At 43.3% G+C, this 22,953-nt stretch overlaps 1 protein-coding gene across 7 annotated transcripts in view; it reads left to right on the plus strand.

Annotated features, from left to right (window-relative positions):
- vps13a (vacuolar protein sorting 13 homolog A) overlaps window positions 1-22,953 on the plus strand; it is a 524,014-nt gene that overhangs the window by 422,188 nt on the left and 78,873 nt on the right. For all 7 annotated transcript variants that reach the window (XM_041186720.1, XM_041186723.1, XM_041186721.1 and 4 more), the window contains 3 exons: window positions 8,010-8,152; window positions 11,672-11,753; window positions 11,879-11,992. In XM_041186720.1, coding sequence (XP_041042654.1) covers window positions 8,010-8,152; window positions 11,672-11,753; window positions 11,879-11,992 — 339 coding nt within the window. The remainder of the gene's footprint in view (window positions 1-8,009; window positions 8,153-11,671; window positions 11,754-11,878; window positions 11,993-22,953) is intronic.

A 22,953-nucleotide genomic window follows, 5' to 3' on the forward strand; every position in this document is an offset into this window, starting at 1 on the left:
TTATAGAAGGATATAAGCAAGTTGGGGCCAGAATGGTCGCGGGTAGTGTAGCAGCATTCGATGGTCTCATGGGGATGGTGTCTCCACATGTCACTGTGCAATAGGCCTCAAGATGGGGAGGGGTAAGGTCCACATGGGGCATAGACACATCCACTTCAAATTATTCAGGGGGTCATATAGGGATATCCACCACCATCAGAATGGGATTAAGGACTACAGGAGGAGGACTGAGGATTTTTGGAGGGTGGGAATTCTGAACACTTATGCTCCTCCAGGATGATGGGAGGGGTTTGACAGTCACTCAGGGGAGGGTCCAAATTATTCTGGTAGTAATACAGCACCACCATCTTGAAACCTGAAGCGATGGCGCAGTAGAAATTAAACTGAGAAATAACTCTGTTGGGGAGAGCTCTGAGGGCCTCGAGGAGGAGTGCTGTGCTGCACTGCACTGGGGGGCCACCCAACTGAAATGTGCATTATCAAATGAGAGATGCACAGCTTGAGAAATGTTAGGAGCCTTTCGATGGCAATTCAGAGAATCAGGAGAGTTGAGCAATAAAGCTCATTCATGCGAGACTAATCCCAAATACTGCCACTAATCGATCTCCTTGTGATAACCCCTTGTTTCAAGCGCCACAATTCCCCAGAGCGATAACGAAGTCGAGAGCAAATGGGCAATTGGACTAACTGCAGATGCTTGTTAAAAGCAGCAGCTCAGAATCTTGGGCACTGGCAGGTTCACATATGAAAGCCCTTAGCCTCCCCTGAAATAGGTGGCAACACTGGTACCAAACCCTTGAACCCACATTCACTGACTCTTGATCGACAGAAATAATACCTTTGGAGGCTGATGCTCACTCATGTCGTCTTCTCATAGATTCTGCAGAGAGGTGACCTTCAGAACGATGATTGCTGCCTGCATAATCACATACAGGCAGCTGAGAAGGTGAGGAAGATTGCGACAGTGGTGCTAGGCTCGCCAAAGGGAGGAGCTTTACCCTGATGAGCAAGGGACAGCAGGGCCCCCTCCAGAACAGACGATGAGGATCGTAGAAACATTGAGCGTAGGCGGCTCCCAAGACCGATGGTCTACAGAACACGCATAACTTGTCTGCAGATGCGTGAGAGACAGTGTCACCCATGCCTCTGCATATCCAGGGATTTGGTGGCTCACATCTGCCAAATTCTCCAGGAGTTGATGTCACAGGGACTGAGAGGACATCCATTGCCAGTAGCTCTGAAAGTTACCACCGCTCTTAACTTCTATGTGAGTGGCTCTTCCCAAGGCTCCACTGGAGACCTCTGCAGCATTTCTCAACCTTCCACACGCAAGTGCTTACAGGAGGTGACAGACGCTCTTTTTGTCAAGGCCCACAATTATGTGCACCTCTCTAGAGATCAAGCTTGATCTCTAGGATGCCAGAGCACTGGGCTTTGCTGCTACTTCCAGATTCCCACAGGTGCAGGGTGCCATCAACTGTGTTCATGTGGCTCTAAAAGCTCCCTGGCTGCAGGCACTCCAATATCTTAATATGAAAGGGTTCCAGTCACTCAATGTGCAGCTAGTCTGCGACCACAAGAAACCAATCATACAGGTTTGCATGAGATACCCAGGAAGCTGCCACGACTCCTACAGCTTGAGTAGATCGCAGATCCCAGACATCTTCGAAGGACCACACAGGATCCAGGTTTGGCTCATTGGTGAGAAAGGGTACCTGCAAAGGACATGGTTGATAATGCCTGTGCGGTGGCCACAAAGTCCTCCTCAGAGAAGGTACCCGAACGTTAGTAGAGCAAAACATTGGCATCTTGAAGATGCAATTCTGATGTCTCGTCTGATCTGGCAGAACACTCCAGTACACTCCCCAGATGGTCTCACGGATCATCATAGCTTACTGTCTGCTGTACAACGTGGTGCTGCAAAGGAGGGGAGGACTTGCCAGATGCTGACATGGAGGAGCTGCACACCACCTCTGATGAGGTGGATGAAAAGGATGAGTTTGAGGAAGATGAAGCTGCATGGGAAGAAGCTATAGCATGGATTAGACAAGGCAGGCATACACATGAGGCCCTTATAGCCATTAGATTCCACAAGGAGGATCACGAGTAATAATGAGTTTCCTCCTGTACAAGTGGCCTCCATCATGGGCCAACATGAACACCAGCATTGTTATCCCCCTTGTTTCAACCATCCACGTCAATCTGAGAGTGAGTAGTTACACATTAGGCTCACCATTATCCAGATCCTTTGAAGGATGTTGAAGCCTCAGGAGCCTGTGTCCTTGTTGAGATGAGGTGCTAACTGAAGGAGGCCCCCCCCCTGGCATCAGCTGTCAGAAGGTGTCGCCTCTTCAAGCATCTCCCCAGATCACCATTGCTATGATAGCCTACAAGGTCCAGGAGCTGTTCTACAATACTCAGTAAGCTCGAGCAGTATGTTTTCAGTCTTACAAAGCTCCTCAAGGAAAACATGGTCATCCTGAGGTGCCCCACCTCCATTGAAAGGTCTGGCTAAATGCAGGCCCATATCCCTGACCGAGTGTGCTGGATTCAATGTGATGGAGATGAAGGTGTCACGCAGGACTGAGTGACCTAAAAGTGGATTACTATCTGCAGAATGTCCTTGGCTGCCTTGGCACAAGTGATACCTATCAGTATCACCATGATCCATCTCCAGCATTCTGTGTAACCTCGATGGTGATACTGATAGGTGACACTTGTGCCAAGGCAGCCGAGGACATTCTGCAGATAGTAATCCATTTTTAGGTCACTCAGTCCTGTGTGACACCTTCGTCTCCATCACATTGAATCCAGCACACTCAGTCAGGGATATGGGCTTGCATTTAGCTGGACCTTTCAATGGAGGTGGAGCACCTCAGGATGACCATGTTCACACACTTGCCTGCCAGACATCAAAATGCCTCCTCTTGAACACAGTCTCTCTTAATGGCCAGCCCTGGCCCTTGTGAATTCGAAAATGCAAACACCATTAAGCCCGCAAGGTGACACTTCATTGATAATAAAGAGCACGCATCAGCTTCATTACATCCTCACTCCTAGCCCATTGTTGCCCTTAACATTGTCTTCCCATCAAGCTAAAATATGCACATTGAGAGCATAGTCAATGGCTCCATAAATTGCAATACATTATCATTTGGATTTATCATTGCCGACCTCAGCAGATGTTTAGGTGGGTGGATGCTAAGCAGAACATATGGCCCAGTGCTGCATCCCTACATTGTGACAAGAGCCTTGTGGACACAATATAGAAAACTACAAGGTGAGAAATGCTCAGCTTTGAATTCCAGGACAATAATATGACTACGAAGGGCAGATCTCTGGCACAGTGAGGTGGGAAAGTGCTCACGCTTATAGGTGAGCTTAGCAGGTGTACAATTGGAGAGTCAGCAATGTGCAAGACAGAAAGGAATGAGAATGAGCTCTGAGTATATGCTTATAGATTAAAAGTCCTGCTGGATGACAGAGAGTACTTGGAGTTCCAGGAAATATTCCCCTTCTTCAGGCATTTCGACATCTATCCTTCTACACTACACATTCACCTTTCATTAATGCAGATGACTGAACACCTCAGCCTCAATCTTAGACAGCCAAGAATGAAATTGACATGACCCAGCAAAACAAGTGAAAGATGTGCCTTCACAAAAACACTACATTGAGGGTGAGGCATCACTGATGTCAGAAATGAGCTGAGAACGGGGACACACTGTGGTAAGATGGATGCGCATGACATCGAACAAAGGCACATGATAACGACGTGGAGGGAGGGACCATGACGTAACACCTGATTGAATACAGCACAGCTCAGCATTAAGAGGAGGCATGCGCGAGAGGAGATGTGAAATGGGTGCCATTCTGTTTACAATGGTGAGAAATTATATACTTGTGGTGAACACTTATGCCACCATTGTTCTCTTAATATTTCTTGATCTTCCTAACCCTACTGTTATGTCTTGGTGCATCCCCAACATCCACAGCAGATGTGGAGACAGCCTGCTGACTGCTACACCCTGTTGTCTGTGATGATTTTGGCACTTTGGTGGGCATCCACTGGAGGGTTGAGACCTGGAGCACTCTGGCCAGCTTTGGGACTCCTGACTTGCGGTAGGTGCACCCTCCTCGGCCTATAGAGCTGGAGGTGATGGGAGTCACAAGAAGAGGGGATTAGGATTGGCTGGACATTCCTGGAGTCGCCTAGGTAGATAGTCAGGGATGTCCAGCAGCTGGTCCTCATCCCTGAGTTTCTGAAGGCCTCCAGCCGACTCCTTGAGAAGGGGCAGACGGGCTGAGATTGAGGTGCCCTAGCTCCCTCTCACATAGCCACTGATGCCTACATTAATGGAGTGCAATTCCTGCAGCAGCACAGGCGGTATGGCCTGGACCGAGGTCTCCATGGCAGCCGCCGTCCTATAGTGCTGACCTCTGTGCTGGCATACCGGCGCTATAACCTCAGACTGAACACGGATAGACTGCTCCATTGTCTGTTACAGTCTGTGGAAAGCAGCTGATGACACTTCCTGATATTCTCCTGACAGTCACTGCAACGCCACCAACTTAGTTGGTGGAAAAAACAAAAATTGCTGGAAAAACTCAGCAGGTCTGAAAGCATCTGTAGGGAGAAAGACAAAGTTAACATTTCGAGTCCAGGTGACTCTTCTTCAGAGTCATCTGGACTCGAAACGTTAACTCTGTCTTTCTCCCACAGATGCTGTCAGACCTGCTGAGTTTTTCCAGCAATTTTTGTTTTTTTTTTCAGATTTCCAGTATCTGCAGTATTTTGCCTTTATCTTAGTTGGAGGCTCGCTATCTGACTCAGACTCAGCAGAATCTTGGCCTCCAGCAGTCCTCTGAGTGCTGATGACCTTGGATGCCCCTGCCTCCGCCTGCTGTGGACCAGATTGTGTGCTGTGCTGTGCTGTGCTCAGCTCACCAGTTATGACCCCCAAGCCTGCTTTAGAACTAGGTTCCACCGAGGTGTGTGTCTCTGCGCTGGTGGAGGATGTGGAGCGCTGTGACGGGTCTTCTCCACAATTTTGTTCTGCATCCTCATCCAAGGTGTCCTCAGGTCTTGAGGTGAGGAGCTGGCCCCAAGCAGCTCTGGAAAGTGCCCCAATGAGAGTAGAGAAATTTGAGCATGGCAGACGATTCGAAAACAGGACAGTGAACTCACAGAATCATTGAGGGATCAGCTGGTGCAGGATCTTCACATGGGTGTGCTCTGCAGACCGCACCATTGCCACATGATCGATTCTGGTCCTTTCTGGCCAGCTGGAGAGCTCACTCCTCGAGAGAGTAAGGGATTTTATTTCAGCCATGCTATCACAGGTCTGGAGCCTCTCCCTCCTATTGTGGGTGGGCTTGTCCTGCGTAAAGACAGATGGAGAGAATGTGAGCAGGACACATGCCAAGGCAGAGGATAAGGATGCCTGTTTTGTGTGGCTGAGTGGAGCCGATCACATGTGAGCCCAGATGGAGATGTGAAGATATGTGTAAGAGAGTGAGTGGTGATGTCCTTTCAGCTGGCAGTGAGAGAGATCCCTGTGCAGTGTCATCCTGTGAATGTCTGGTGAGCTTGTGTGTGTGTGTGTGAGTTGAGAGCGATGAGCTGGTTAACTTACCTTGGTGGAATGGATGAGATCATTCATCCTCTTTCTGCACTGGATGACTGACCTCTTCTGTGTGATGTTGACGCTCACCGCCATGGCCACTGCCTCCCAAGCCACAGTTGAGAGGTTTGTGGACCTCCAGTCATCACTGGGGTACAGGACTTCGCGGCAGCCCTTCACGGCATCAAAAGGCGACCCGTCAAGGGGCACTGAATTTGGGGGCAGCATGTTTTTTTCCCTTTGGGGGCCATCTCAATTCTGGAGCAGTCCTAGGCTGCAGACATTGAGAAAGCTGTGTGTAGTGCAGTTTAAATATGGCAACTGGAGCAATGATCTGCTGAGGTGACTGGGTGGGCGAATCAGAGGCCACCTGCCATGTGTTTCCTGCTGATGCATATTTAATGAGGCGGGAAGCATAAATACAGCATCCATTGCGGCAGACAGGAAAAATGGTGCTTTTCACGCCAACCACCGCACTTAGGGCAGGCTTTTCCCTCCACGTACTAAGTCCTTAATGGATTACAGCATTTTCTCAATGAAATATTAGGCTATCAGGCCTATAGTTTCTTGCTTTCTGTCTCCCTCTTTTCTCGAATAGGGGTATTACATTTGCGGTTTTCCAATCTGCTATGACCTTGCAGAATCTTGGGAATTTTGGAAGATTGCAACCAATTCATCCACTATCTCTGCAGCCACTTCTTTTAAGACATTAGGATGCAGACAGTCAGGTCCAGAGGACTTATCAGCCTTTAGTCCCATAAGTTTGCTTAGTACTTTGTTTATATTGATAATGATTGTTGCAAGTTCTTCCCTCCATTTTGCCACTTGAGTTTCTACAGTTATTGGGATTCTTCTACCGTGAAGACAGATATAAAATACTTGTTCCAAGTCTCTGCCAATTTCTTGTTTCTCATTATTAATTTCCTGGTGTCCTTCTTCAAGTGACCATTATTTAGCTACTCTTTTTTTTCTTTTCATATACTTATAGAAGCTCTTGATGTATTTTTTTTATATTTCTTGTTTACTCTCAATCTATTTTCTCCCTTTTTTGGTCATTGTTTTTCTAAATGTTTCCAATCTTCTGGCATGCCACTAATCTTGACCACATTGTATGCTTTTCTTTCAATTTGATACATCTTCAGCTTCCTTAGTTAGCTATAGATGGTTCATCCTTCTTGTATTGTCTTTATTTCCCAATGTTACTACATCTTTGGGAATTATTAAATATCTCCTTAAAAGTCTGCCACTTCTCATTTACTGTTTTACATTTAATCTATTTTTGTAGTCCACTTTACCAACTCTGTCTTCACAGCTTGGTGATTACCTTTACTTTAAGACATTAGTTTCAGATCCAAGCTTCTTTATGTTATGATGGCTCTTGCCTAGAAGATCCTTTCTTTATAAGATTATTAATTAATCCTGCCTATCATGCATAAACATATCTAAAATAATCTGTTCCCTGGTTGGTCCCTTAATGCATTGTTCTAAGAAACTGTCCCAAATACACTCTCTGAGCTTATTTTATTTCTCCTTTGGCACTGCCTAGGCCCTCCTGCCAAAACCTAAATATTTTTAGTTTGAGACCACTCTTGGATAAACTTGAGCATGCTTTGTATTTCAGAGTATTTTCATTTGCACTGATATCTAGATTAAATTTATGGTAAATCAGGGCAAACAAACAACCATTTTAGATATCCTTAGCTACTATCTTTTCACATGCCTCAAAGATCATCTTTTTGTTTTCTAGAAGCTGCCGAGTAATGGTACCACTGGATCATATTTGAAGCTTTCAATGACAAACTAATTTAAAGCTGTAAATAGAACAAATAAAGCAGGACCATAATATGTGTATTTACAATAGTTGCTACACCATGCCAGCTCTCCATATGAAAATAATAAATTTGCACCTCTTGTGGTAAAACTGTGATTATGATTTTTCAACTAATTGCACTTTTTATAATAATACTTCATACATTTATTCCTACCTTCAAGATAGTCTCTTGCAGAAAGACTTCAAAGCAAACCCATTGATTCAAACCATGCAATAAACACTTTAAATCCTGGAACAAAATTAAAGAATTATCTACCAATCTAAATTTTTAGAACAAAATTTTAGGAAACCCAGGATTGCTTGGCATTGCGGCAATCTGAGTGCCAAATCGACAGGTCAAAATGAAAATGATCCAAGATTGTCAATTATGTAGATTTTAAGTTCAGTTATCTGTAGGTCAGCTAAAGCTACATTTTCTGGCCCATTACTATTACTGTCAAAATTATTTGAATAGCATTTCCACATTCCCACATTGTTGCCAAGAATAGCATTAATTATCATTGTCTTGAACTAATGTCTGCAGTTTTTTTGTTTTGATATTTATGTTCTTGTAGCTGCATTTGAGCTTCTCTATCAGTTCTGGAGGAGAAGAAAGTAGCAAACAGCAAGAAACCGAAGTGATCCCACTGCAGTCTCTGAACCTTTTGCTAAAAAGCATTGGAGCAACGCTCACTGATGTACAAGATGTTGTCTTCAAGTACGTGAATTACTTGTATGGGTTTATAAAATTTTTGGTGTACAACTCTGAAAAAATAATGACCCTTCTGAGGATTGCAATAATAGTGTTTATATACAAAAACAAAGAATGTATTCACTTGGTTCAGTGAATACTCTCAATGCCATATCAACAAGTTGTAAATTCAAGCCGCACGCCCTAGAACTTGAGCATATAATCTAGGCTGACATTTTTGTACAGAATTGTGAGAAAGCAGTAATACTGGTAGGACCATCTTTCAGATCAGACATTAAGTTGAAGCCCAAATACTTGTCAATGTGGGTATAAAAACTCCATTGTGTTTTTTAAAAAAGAATGGATAAGTCTGGGCTACCATTTGTCCCTCAGCCTAAAATGCCAAAAACAATGTAATTCATCATACTACTTTTTGAAATATATTGCAATATGCAAATTTGCTACTGTGATTTTCCAATGGAGTAATTTTATGCATCCTTAAGTTGCTATTCTTTTATTTGTTCAAGGGATGTGGGCATCTCTGGCATGGTCAACATTCATTGCCCATATCCAGATCTGATAGATGAATAGCTCTATTGTTTGTCATTCAAATAGAAATCAGTTTTGAAAATTTTATTTAATTTGTCTCAGGAAATCATGGTGTTGAAATTTTATCTGCACGCATGCTAGCTAAAGTAACATGAGTTAATCGGGCCATGTTTGTCTATTAAATAGAACTACTGACCTTTGGTAATCTGGCAAATTATTTGTTTCTGTGATAACTTTAGGCAACCTCATTGTTAAATAGCTAAAGTGCTGTAGATTCCATATTTCATCTTGTTATCTAGGTATTTGAATTAAAGTGAATAATGTGCTAATAATAATGTGCTTCATACTTATTTAAAAGATAGCTATGTGGATTAGTCTGCTTGATTTTACTGGCCACTGGAGTTTTAATCTGAATGCTATGTTGCAAGTATATTGGCACTTCTGCCTTCTAACCTGGCCTCAAAATTGTCATAGTTTGAAGATGGTAGGACTTATTGAGAGAGAAGTTAACAAAAGTATGTGGAATCCTAGACTTCAAAATGGAGGTATTGAGTAAAAAATAAAGTTATGCTGGACCTGTATAATGCTCTGGTTAGATCACAACTAGAGAATTGTGTCCACTTCTGGTCGTCACCACACTTCTGCAAGATGTGGAGATCCTTGAGAGAGTACAGAGGATATTTACCCAGATGGTTCCAGGAATGAGGGCTTTTAGCTACAAGGTTAGTTTGCAGAAGCTGGGCTTGTTCTTCTTAGAACAAAGGAGATTGAGGTGAGATTTTATAGCAGGGTACAAGATCATAGGAAGTTTAGATGCGGTAGACAAAGAAAAGCTGTCCCCATTAGCTGCTGGTATAAGGGCTAGGGGACACAGATTTAAGGTTTTGGGCAAATGATGCAAGAGGATGGGTGAGAGAACTTTTTTTTACAGAGCAAGTGATAATGACCTGGAACCCGTTGTTTACTGAAGTGGCCGATGCAGAGATGACGAGTGATTTTTAGAGAAAGTTGGATGGGCTCTTCAGGGATATAAACATTATAGGGCTAGAGGGATAGAGCAATTGCTGTACAGAGAACTGGCATAGATTCAATGGCCAGAAATAGCCAACTCCTGTGCCATAATGACTATGTGACACTACGAATTTCCTGTTTCATTTTCTGTACTACTTTGGCACAGTTTCTTCTATGTTGACCAATTGGAAAGATTATTACAATTCATTTTTTTAATTTTTTGCCATGTAGTACAATGTCCAGAGAACATTCATCCATCCTGTCCCTCAGTTCTTTCATGTGAACTAATTTTTTGGGATTTTTTTCCCGATATTGTAATTTTCATCAGTTGTTTTCCAAAAGAATTGTAGGAGCAAAAGGGTGCAAAGTGATTCTATACTTTAATTTGGGGAATCTCCTTTTTATCTCCATATATTTTAATTTTATTTTTAACCTAAAGGGTTTAGGTCTTGAGATGAGGCATATACTCATGCTTATCAGAATCTTGTTGGGAAGATTGGTAGCAAGTCGTCCAAGAAAATGCAAGACAAGTTGGAACAGTCGTACACACATAGGAACATACGAATTAGGAACTGGAGTAGGCCACTCCGCCCTTTGAGCCTGCTCCGCCATTCAATAAGATCGTGGCTGATCTAATTGTAACCTGTCTACCCCGATAACTGTTCACCCCCTTGTTTATCAAGAATCTATCTACCTCTGCCTTAAAAATATTCAAAGACTCTGCTTCCACTGCCATTTGAGGAAAGGATTTCCAAAGACTCACTACCCTCTTTAGAGAAAGAAATTCTCCTCATTGCTGTCTTAAATGGGCGATGATAACAGACCGTGACAGGAAGGGAATAGAGTACAAAGCTAAGAGTACATCAGGTATGGCTAGAAGTTACAAAAATAATAAAAGGACAAAACTAAAAGCTGTGTATCTGAACGCACGTAGCATTCATAACAAAACAGATGGGAATTCTTTTTTATTGATTCATAGGATGTGGGCATTGCAGGCAAGGCCTGCATTCGTTGCCCATCCCGAATTATCCTTAAGAAGGTGGTGGTTAGCTGCCTTCTTGAACCCCTGCAGGCAATGTGATGTAGGTACACCCGCAGTGCTGTTAGGAAGGGAGTTCCAGGATTTTGACCTGGCCACAGTGAAGAAGCAGTGATATAGTTCCAAGTCTGAATGGTCTGTGACTTGAAGGGGAACTTGCAGCTGGTGGTCTTCCCATGCATCTGCTGTCCTTGTCCTTCTAGGTGGCAGAAGTCGCAGGTTTGAAAGGTGCTGTTAAAGGAGCCTTGGCAAGTTGCTGCAATGCATGTTGTAGATGGTACACACTGCTGCCACTGTCCGTTGGTGGTGAGGGAATTAATGTTTAAGGTTGTGGACTGAGTGCAAATCAAGCGGCCTGCTTTATCCTGGATGGTGCCCTGCTTCTTGAGTGTTATTGAAGCTGCACTCATTGAGGTAAGTGGAGAGTATTCCATCACACTCCTGACTTGTGCCTTGTAGATTGCCCCAAGGGCAGGATTGAATTGGGGAATCAGTATACTAGCTGGCAGTGTGAATTTAAGCACCAGTTACCTTGCTTCATTGGGGCCTAGCAATTCAGTCCTAAAGTTGTTTTATTTTACTTGGTTTATCAAAATAGTATCTGAGATGTATGCTTAAAATCTTGCTTGTCTGGGAAGCTGTGTATTTCCTCAAAAATAATTTAAGGGTTAATATGTGTTTTCAAATCTAGAAAGGGCATTCACTACCCAGAGAGATGAGTTAATTGTGAAAGGTTTTGAAGTTAAGGACTTGAGAACAAATTCTAGGCTGGCACTTCCAGTGTAGTACTGAGCGAGTGCTGCACTACCAAAGGTGTTGTCTTTTTTTAGATCTAATCATTACAGATTTGTGTTACTTAACACTTACAAGGATCTACCACGTTAAAAATTATGGTGAAAAACAAATAAATCTTATGTCATTTTATTCAATTACTCTGTTCTTTTCAGGCTTGCATTTTTTGAAATCAAGTATCAGTTTTATACTACACAACAACTGCAGTGGGAGGTAATCCGCCATTATTCTAAGCAGGTATGTTCTATATTTGAAATGCAATTTCTAATAGTACTATTACTTCATAATCCCATTCTTCCCAGGACTGGTACTTACTCTGTTAACTTGTAAGTTCTTAAACGATTCTATTTTGCTCCCTCTAGGCAATCAAACAATTGTATGTGCTTGTTCTTGGACTAGATGTCCTAGGCAACCCTTTTGGCTTAATCAGAGATTTATCAGAAGGAGTGGAAGCATTTTTCTACGAACCTTATCAGGTCAGATTGCATTCTACAAACTATTTCATACTTGCATTATTCAGTAGGGACACTTTAGGTACAAGTAAATTTTTAAAAATTGCAACATGTACTGCTGTTTTTGCGTGCATATTTTTATAAACTTAAAAATAGCTGAAAGTTTTACTGAAATACTGAACAGTAAACTGCTAACTTTTTTTATGACATTCATTCTCTAGAAGAGGATTTAATATTCAATCAATGATGGCCAGAATTTTTCTGTCGGCGAGCTGGGGTGGGGCCCGCTCGCCGACGCGGGATGAGGTCGGGAGGAACCCCCGATGTCATCCCGCCCCATTTAGTTATTCAGGAAGGCACGCGGACAGTGCAATCAGATGTCCGCCCACCAACCTGTCAATGGCCAATTGAGGCCATTGACAGGATAGTTAACCCAATTAAAGGCCCTGCCCGTCCAACCTTAAGGCTGGCGAGCAGGCCAGGAGCCCCAGCGGGCTTCTGAAAAAACATGAAACCTCATCCACCGGCGGGATGAGGTTTCATGTCTGTTTTAAAAAACTTTAATAAACTTTGTGATATTTATTAACATGTCCCATCTCGTGTAATAATTCTTTTATATTTCTATCTTTTAAGCTTATAAAACTTTCAGTGCTCTCCCTGAGACAGCATATGCTCAAGAGAACGCACTTTGACAGTTGGGGAATCAAAAATGAACAACATTTTAAAGATTTTATAAAATAACTTCATCAAATTTTACATGGTTCAATTTGGATGATTGCATCGACATTATGGCCTTAACCTCTCAGCAAGGTTTCCGTTACTGCACCTTTCCCTTTAATGAAGCTTCCCTGGCCAGCTATGGCTTTCACCACTCAACCTCCCCAGACAGTGGTGTGGCTCTTATCACACCTTGGCCTGATCCCTTACTGCTCTAGCACTTTCTCCACCTTTGTTCCATCTGGGAGGAGTGTGAAGCAGGTCAAGATCACCAAAGTGAGAACGTAAATAAAACAAACTGTGGCATCGCAGGAAGGCCATGAGCTGATTGGCTGGTGAGTATTGTAGCTTTGTTTCCCCCTCTCCAAAGTTAGGATGTTAGTCTATGAAGCTGGAAAATTAAAAATTTCAATTTTTTTGTAAAGCATTTCAATTAACCTCCCTAAATTTAAGTAACAACAGAAGAAGAGAAACAAGTAGCTAGTGGGTCTTCTATTTTAGTAAGTTTTATTGCCTAATAAATATAGGAATGGCAGGGCAGTTCCAACTCCTGGAGTGCACACTCTGTTCCATAACATGTCAGTTGAAGCAGCTTGAGCTCCAAGTTTCATTGACTGGGCAGCAGCTGGCATCACTGCGTTGAGGGCCTTATGGATAGTACATTTATAATGTGGTCACCCGCATCTTAGAGTATTCACGGAGAGAGGGAATGGGTAACCACCAGGTTAAGAAGAAACAGGCAAATAGTGCAGGAGTCCTCTGAGTGTATCTCACTCTCCAACCAGTATTCAGTGCTGATTACTAATGAAAATGATAGTTCATCTGGGGAGTGCAGCCACAGTCCATGGCACCACGGTTGGCTCCACTGAACAGCAGGACACGAAAGCTGGAAGAGCGATTGTGATAGGGGATTCAATAGTCAGGGAACAGATGGCCATTCTGTGGCCATAGATGTGAATCTAGGATGGTATGTTGACTCCTTGGTGCCAGTGTCAGTGATGTCACTGGCTGCAGAACACACTGAGAGGGAGTAGTCACGGTCCACCTCAGAACCAATGATGTCGGTAGAAAGAGTGAAATGGTTCCCCAGTCAGAATTTAGGGAGGTGGGTAAGAAATTAACAAGCAGGACCTCAAAAGCAGTAATCTCCAAATTACTTCCAGTACCACACACAATTGAGTGTAGAAATAGGAGGATGGAGCAGATAAATATGTGGCTGAAGAGATGGTGCAGGAGGGAGGCCTCTAGATTCTTGGAATATTGGGATCAATTCTGGGGAAGATAGGACTTGTACAGGCTGAATGGGTTGCATCTAAACAGAGCCGGAACTAATTTCCTTGTGGGATGATTTGTTACTGCTATCGGGGAGAGTTTAAACTAACTGGGCAGGGGTGTGGGAACCAAGACATAATACTAGAGAGGAATACCAAGATGCCAAATACCAAGAATATTGGGAGAGACAGACTATGCTTAAGGAGGAAACGGTGAGGTATTAGGTGGATTCCGTGTAATGGGGAAAGTATTAAAGTCTAAATTAGGGTTACAGTGCTTGCATGTGAAAGCAGAGTGTGTTAAATAAAGTTGGTGAGGTGCAGATAACCCCATGGAAATATGACTTTGTGGCAATAATAGAGACCTGGCTCAAAGGAGGGCAGGACTGGGTATTAAATATCCTTGGATAAAAGGTGTTCAGGAAAGATAGGAAAGGAGGATTATAGAAGTATCAATTAAGGAGAAAATTGCAGTGCTAGAGAAAGAAGATGTCCCAGAGGAGTCAAGGACAGAATCCAAATAGCTAGACATAATGAACCAAAAAGGTGCAATTACATTACTTGGTGTAGTGTGTTCAGGAAAATTTTCTACAGTGGTATGTTTCCAGTCCAATGAGAAAGGAGGCATTGCTGGACTTTGGTTTTTAGGGATGAGGTGGGCGAAGTAGATAAAGTGTAAGCAGGGGAACCTTTAGGGGACAATGAGTGTTGTATCGTCAGGTTTAGGTTGGCTATGAAAAAGGGCAAGGAACAATCCAAAATAAGAATAATTAACTATGGGAAAGCCAAATTCATCGGCATAAGAACAGATATAGCCCAGATAAATTGGAACCAAAAATTAACAGGCAAACCTGTAACTGAACAGGGCTCATTTTAAAGGAGAGAGAGTTTGAGTACAGTCAGGGTATATTCCCACAAAGGAGAAAGATGGAGCAAACAGAAAAATTGTGCTTATGACAGATGTCAGGTGGATAATACAATTGAGAACCAAGCTGAAAATAGAAGGTTCAGCGGGGAATTGAAAAAGCAAATAAGAGAAACAAAGGGAAAGTATGAGAAGAGATTGGCAGCCAACATAAAAGAGAATCCAAAAGTCTTCTTTGGGCATATAAATAGTAAAAAGGTGGTAAAAGGGGGAGTGTTGCCGATTAGGGACCAAAAAGTTATTTATGCATGGAGGCAGGGAACATAGCTCAGGTGCTAAATGAATACTTTGCGTCGATATTCACCAAGGAAGAAGAAGCTGAAAAAGGTGTTCAGACACTTGAAGGGCTTAAAATTGTTAAGGAGGATATCTTAGATAGGCTGTCTGTACTTAAAGTGGATAAGACACCAGGACAGATGAGAGACATCTAAGGATACTGAGTAGAAATTGCAGAGGCACTGGCTATAATTTTCCAATCTTCCTTGGTCTCAGAGATGGTGCCAGAGGACTGGAGAATTACAAATATTACACTCTTGTTTAAAAAAAGATTTAAAGATAAACCCAGCAACTACAGACCAATCAGTTTAACTTTGGTGGTGGGGAAGCTTTTAAAATTAATATTTTGGGGTGAAATTAATAGTCCCTTGGGCAAATGCAAGTTATTAAGGAAAGCCAACGTGCATTTGTTAAGGAAAAATCGTGTTTAACTAACTTGCTTGAGGATTTTGAGTTAACTGAGGGTTGATGAGGGTAATGCTGTTGACGTAGTGTATATGGACTTCCAAAAGGCATTTAATAAGGTGTTGCACCACAGACTTGTGGGAAAAGTTATACCTCAGAATAAATGGGATAGTAGCAACATGAATATGAAATTGGCTGAGTGACAGGAAACAGAGTAGTGGTTAATGAAAGTTTTTTGGGCTGGTGGAAGGTTTATGGTAAAGTTCCCCAGGGAGTGGAGTTGGGACACTGTTCTTCCTGATAAATATTAATAACTTAGACCTTGCATACTGGGCACAATTTCAATATTTGCAGATGATATGAAATTTGGAAGTGTTGTGAACTCTGAGGAGGATAGTGTAAAGCTGCAAAAGGACATAGACAAGTTGGCAGAATGGGAAGACAAGTGGCAGATGAAGTTTAATACAGAGAAATGTGAAGTGATTCATTTTGATAGGAAGAACATGGAAAGACAATACAAAATAAAGAGGATGCAGGAGCAGAGGGACTTGTGTGTATATGTGCATAAGTTATTGAAGGTGGCAGGACAGGTTGCGCAAATGATTAATAAAGCATATGGCATCCTGGGCATTGAGTGCAAAAGCAAGGAAGTTATGTTAAACCTGTACAAAATACTGGCTACAAAGCCACGAGGTATCAAAGAGGATGCTGAAAAGATTCACTAGAATAGTTCCAGGGATCAGTAATTTCAGTTACATAGAAATAGTGGAGAAATTGAGACTGGTCTCTTAGAGGAGAGAAGGTGGAGAAGAGACTTGATAAAGGTATTCAAAATCATGAGCAGTCTGGACAGGATAGGCATAGAACTGTTCCCACTTGTGAAAGGATCGAGTACAAGAGGGCACAGATAATAAGGTAATTGGCAAAAGAAGCAATGGTGACATGAGGAAAAGCTTTTTCACACTGAGTGATTAGGATCTGGAATGCACTGCCTGAGAGTGTGGTGGAGGCAGGGTCACTTGAGGCTTTCAAAAGTGAATTAGATCATTATCTGAAAAGGAAAAATTTGCAGGGCTACAGGGAGAAGACTAAGGAGTGTCACTAGGTGAATTGCTCCTCCAGAGGGACAGCACAGACATGATGGGCTACATTACTTCCTTCTGTGCTATAACCATTCTATGATTCTCTTGCCTCTGATTCAAAATCATCACTCTCTACCACCCTCCCAAGTGCCTTCACTGCTTTACTCTTTTGCACTGAATGATTTCAACCTCCATCACAACTAATCATGCTCTCTCTCCTCCTCCCTAAATTTCTCCCTCCTTGTAAACACTTCCATGTTCACAGCCAGTGCCTTGACCTTGCCATCTCTAATAGCCTTTGTTACGATCTCCGCAGACTTTTAAAAAGGTATTTGAATTTCCAGTGACTTACTGAAAGGATCACACAACAAGATTTCAAGTTTAAGACTTTTACTGTAGCAAACAAAATAATAGAAACTTTGATCAAACATTATTTTGTAGGCCACTTATTCTCTGAACTACAGATAAGTTTTCCCCTGTTAATTTTTAAAACTACCAAAAATCCCCTGCCACGGTCATTCTTTACACTGTCCCTTAAGTAGATACTTTAGCCCAAAGCTACTCTCCATTCCTGATGGCCTGCTTCTTTTTCCCTTTACTAGCAGGGTAACTTCTAATCCCAGAACTGACTTTCATTGTGAGGGTAACACTGGAGATTTGTTCCCTCCAGCCAAACTAGTTGAATCTTCCAGCCTCTTTTAAATCCTCAACCTAAGCCCAAGCTCCCACCCACATTCTGCATGGTGGACAATGGGGTCAGCATTTTCTCTGCTTCAAGTGCAGGACTTATCTGCCTTTTATTTCCTGTTCTTGGCTCTAAGATGGCAGCAGACTGACTTATCTGTGAGATTCAGTGATATCTTAGCAACGCTGTAACTCAATACTACAATATTCCTATGGACTTCTCCCTTTCCAGAGCCCACCTCCATGGCAGTGTGAATCACATGAGCCTTGTATCCAGGTAGGGATGCTAATTAGCTATCCTCTAGACCCCCACTCCATTCTGTCTTGAAATTACGCAAAGTCTAAGTGTTTATAAAACCTAAGCACTCCATGAGATTTGGAGACTAACAGTTTACCCACAGTCACCTAAACTGTTTTGAGAGTTATCTACAGGTGGGAATATTTAGCACCTTCTTCCTAGTAAGACAACCTGAACCCATTTAATAACCAGGCCACCCAGGCTTGTTGCTGAGCAGAATTCAAAGCAGGTCACATGATCCCCTTCATTCCTTGGTTTTACCTTAAGTTGAGAGACAGTCCTAAAATATAACAATGTTTCTGTATTTATAACATCTTGCTAGTCCCATTGTATCAAGCACAGACAAGGTCATCATGATCACGTCCTTGTATCACTCACCATCCAGATCCACCTGCCAAACACCAAGACTTTCTCCTGTACCCACACCAGAAAAAAATCTATCCCCAATTTATTTAGAACAGCCCTTCAAAAATCCTAACTGCCTAGCCTTTGGGCTTCCTTTCAGCACAACATTTCTGCTCACCTGCACCCTCACCTCCACGGTTGATGCCCTAGCCCCCAATAAAACTATTATTCACCCTCAGCTTGACCCTCATCCTCCAATCCCTTATAACCAGGGCACAGATTGGAAGGATATGATGGTTTAGCCATCCACCACCAGATCTGGCTGGACCACATAATGCACTATCAGGCCCTCCTGTTGTGTGTTGAAACTGCTTACTATTCCAGGATTATCCTGGAATGCAAAGATAACCCCTGACTTCTGTCGACTGTAAATTGTTGTCTTAAACCCCGATTGCCTGTCTGTTCCAACCTGAGCTCCAAAAATAATTACAAGGAGCTCATTAATTTCTTTGTCACCAAGATTGAGACCATCCTATCAGCTGCTTCTAACATGGCCCCCCTTCCACTAACCCAAATGGCCAAACTTCCTCTAATATTCCCCTCACCCTAGCCCTAAACTCCCATTGTTCTCTAGTTCCTCTCCTTTTTCACTTCATGCTGTTCCAAGCTCATTTTGTCCATGAGACTGTCCTTCTGCTCCCTTAATCCTATTCCCACTAAACTGCTGAACCAGCTGAGAGCAGTCCCACCTAGCTGGACAACAGTGCAGAGGAGTTGGAGCAAGATGATGTGTCCCCGTCTTGGTCTGCATGTTAGACAATATTGTTAATGAATCTCTCTTTAAATCTGCCATCATCACCCTTCTCCTCAAAACAACAACCCTTCACCTCACCTTCCTTAAAAACTACCTCCCCATCTCTAGCCTCCCATCACTTTATTCACTCACAGGATGTGGGCATCGCTGGCTGGGCCAGCATTTATTGCCAATCCTCAGTTGCCCTTGAGAAGGTGGTGGTGAGCTGCTGCCTTGAACTGCAGCAGTCCACGTGGTTTGGGCCAACCAAAGTGCTGTTAGGAAGTGAATTCCAGGATTTTGAACAAGCAAGAGTGAAGGAATGGCAATACACTTCCAGGTCAGAATGGTGAGTGACTTGGAGGGAAACTTCCAGGTGGTGGTGTTCCCATCTATCTGCTGTCCTTGTCCTTCTAGATGGTAATGGTTGTGGGCTTGGAAGGTGCTGTCAAAGGATCCTTGGTACACACTGTTGCTATTGTGCATCAGTGTTGGAGGGAGTGTATATTTGAGGATGTGGTGCCAATCAAGTGGGCCGCTTTGCCCTGGATGGTGTCAAGCATATTGAGTGTTGTGGGAGCCACACTCATCCAGGCAAATGGGGAGTATTCGATCACACTCCTGACTTGTGCCTTGTAGATGATGGACGGGCTTTAGGGAATCAGGAGGTGAGTTACTCATCACGAGATTCCTAGCCTCTGACCTGGTCTTGTAGCCACAATATTTATATGGCTAGTCCAGTTCAATTTCTGGTCACTGGTAACCCCCAGGATGTTGATATGGGGGGGATTTGGTGAAGATAATGCCATTGAACATCAAGGGGCAATGGTTGGATTCTCTCTTGTTGGAGATGTTCATCACCTGACACTTGTGTGGTGCAAATGTTACTTGCCACTTTTCAGCCCAAGCCTGGATATTGTCCAGGTCTTGCTGCATTTGAACATGGACTGCTTCAGTATCTGAGGAGTTGCAAATGGTGCTGAACATTGTGCAATCATCAGCGAACATCCTCACTTCTGACCTTATGATGGAAGGAAAGTCATTGATGAAGCAGCTGAAGATGGTTGGGCTGAGGACACTACCCTGAGGAACTTCTGCAGTGATGTCCTGGAGCTGAGATGACTGACCTCCAATAACTTTGTGCTAGGTATGACTCCAACCAGTGGAGAGTTTACCCCCTGATTCCCATTGACTCCTGTTTTGCTAGGGCCCCTTGATGCCACACTATGAAGCCTTTATGTCAAGGGCAGTCACTTTCAACCTCACCTTGAGTTCAGCTCTTTTGTCCATGTTTGAACCAAGGCTGTAATGAGGTCAGAAGCTGAGTGAACCTGGCAGAACCCAAATTGGATGTCAATGAGCAGGTTATTGCTAAACATGTGCCGCTTGATCGCGCTGTTGATGACCCCTTCCATTACTTTACTGATGATGGAGAGTAGACTAATGGGGCGGTAATTAGCAGGGTTGATTTGTCCTGTTTTTTGTGTACAGGACATATCTGGGCAATTTTCCACATAGCCAGGTAGATGCCAGTGTTGTAGCTGTACTGGAACAACTTGGCTAGGGGCACGCCAAATTTTGGAGCACAAGTCTTCAGCACTTTTACTCTCTAAAGTCTTTCCATGTGCTATCGCCTTCCAAGTCCATGCCCATCTCTCCATGTTTTAATCCCTCCAATCAGGTTTCTGCCCCACCAAGGGACTGAACCAACTCTTATTAAAATCACAAGTGGCATCTTGTTGGATTGACAAAGGATATCCCTCTTCATTATCTCAACCTGCCTGTAGCCTTTGACATGGTTGACACACCATCTTGCTCCAACTCCTCTGCACTATTGTCCTTCTGGGTGGGGCTGCTCTCAGTTGGTTCAAATCTTATCTATCTAGCCAGAGTATGATTGGCAATTTCTTCTCTTCCCATTCCTGCACTGTTACTTCTAGTGTCTCCTTGGCCCCCTTCTTTTTGTCATCTACATGCTGTCCCTCAGTGATAACATCCATAAGCATAACGTGAGCACATGTACGCTGACAGCTCCTAGCTCTATCTCACCATCACCTCTCTTGGCATCTCTACTGTTGTTGAATTAACAATGGTTTGAGAAGATGGAAGCCATTGTCTTTGGTCTCCATTACAAACTTTGTTTCCTAGCTACTGAATCCCACCCTCTCCCTGGCAACTGCCTGAAAGTAAACCAGACTTCGCATATTTAATTTCGAGATGAGCTTCCAACCATGTATTTGCGCCATCACCAAATCCACTTATTTCCATCTCCGTAACATCGTCAGCCTTCATGCTGCCTCTGCTCACCTGCTGCTGAAATCCTCATATTCATACTTTTGTTATCTCAATACTTGACAATTCCAGTGCACTTCTGGCTGGTCTCCCATGTTCTGCTCTCATGAATTTGAGGTTATCCCAAACTTTGCTTCCTTTCTCCTAACCAGGTCCTGCTTGTCTATCAACCCTGTGCTCACTGGCCTTCATTGGATCCCAATTATGCAATGTCTAAATTTTAAAATCTTTACTCTTGTTTTTAATTCTTGCCATGTCCTCGCCCCTCCCTAATTCCATAATCTCCTACAACCCCAGAACCCACAGATATCTGCGTTCATCTGATTCTGGCCTCTTGAGCATCCTGATTTAATTGCTTTGCCACTGGTGGCTGTGCCTTCGGTTGGCCCTAAACTTTGGAATTCCCTCTGTACACCTTTCAGCCTCTCTACCTCTCCCTCCTTTGAGACACTCCATAAAACCTACCAAGGTTTTGGTCACCTGACCTAATATCTCCTTATGTGGCTTGCTGTTATGTGTCTATTTTAGATTGCTCCTGTATATTATGTTAAAGATGCTGTATCAATGCACTTTTCATACCTCAATTATTTTTATATACAGCTTAAAATAATTTTGAGCTATGAAACTAGTATTAATTCTTAAAAACTCAGATGCAGATTTTGAACATTTCAGGTCACAATAAGTTGGAAAAATAGACAAAACATAGGGAATCAAAAGCTGCAGTAGAAAGTACATTAGTATGCAATCTTACTAAATGTAGCTCTTTCCCTATAGCTACTGCGGGCTGTAACTGCCAAGCTCCCCAGCTTCAGATTGGGTGGGGTGGGAGGGGGTGCGGTACCCCAGAGTTGTGCTGGGGAAATCTCTTGGAACTTCACAGGTAAGGGTTTGCATGGCAATTGCCCAGAAGTGCACACTTCCTCTGGGCAATTGCCCTGCACTGGGAACTATCCGAAAATGCGATTTAAATCGCAAACTTCGGATGGTTCCGACAAGGTTATACCAGTAGCTACTCAGAAGAGATTTTAATTCTTCTAACTTCTGGGTAACTATTGTAAATACCTAGACTGAACCCCTCTCCCCCAACAGGGGATTGCCCCCTCCCACATAGGACTTATTCCCCTGACATGGGCCCAACACGCAACCCCACCCCGTACCCAACCCCACCGCAAGCTTGACCCCCCACCCAACCTCTAACCCAGCCCACAGCCGCTTGGATCACCACCACCACCACCACCCCCATTTTGAGTGGCCGGGCCAATTAAAGCCTGCCCAACGGGAAACACTATGCACTTCCTGTGGGGGGGGGGGATGGATTCCCCAACTGTCAAAGTGCGCTCTTTGCACGCGAAAGAGCGCACTGCTCCCTGTGACTAAGTGCTGTCTCGGGGAGATTACTGACAGGTTAAAAAAACTCTAAAAATAGAAAAATAAAAACATTATTAACACATCTTAATAAGAAGCACTGAAACTTTATTAAAGTTTTTAAATATGAACATGAAACTTCATCCTGCCAGTGGATGAGGTTTCATGTTTTATCAGAAGCCCTCTGGGGCTCCTGGCCTGCCCGCCAGCCTTAAGGTTGTACGGGCAGGGTCTTTAATGATCTTAATTATCCTGTCAATGGTCATTTTCCTGTTGGTGAGCAGGCCCCACCCCCAAATCGCCGACGGGAAAATTCTGGCCTCTGAGTGGAGTATCTTTCACTTCTTTATTCCATCCCTACCAAATTATTTATCTTTCAGTTTGCAGCTCTGATGAAGAGAGAGATTCAAAATGCTAGCTTGTCTTTTCCCATTACAGATACCATTCGAATTGTGTGTATTTCCAACATTTTCTGATCTCTCTATGTTTCTGCGTAGCATATATATATATAGCAGTTTTACTTTGTTTCGTA

Source organism: Carcharodon carcharias, chromosome 4 (genome assembly GCF_017639515.1).
Source record: "Carcharodon carcharias isolate sCarCar2 chromosome 4, sCarCar2.pri, whole genome shotgun sequence".
Taxonomy (NCBI): domain Eukaryota; kingdom Metazoa; phylum Chordata; class Chondrichthyes; order Lamniformes; family Lamnidae; genus Carcharodon; species Carcharodon carcharias.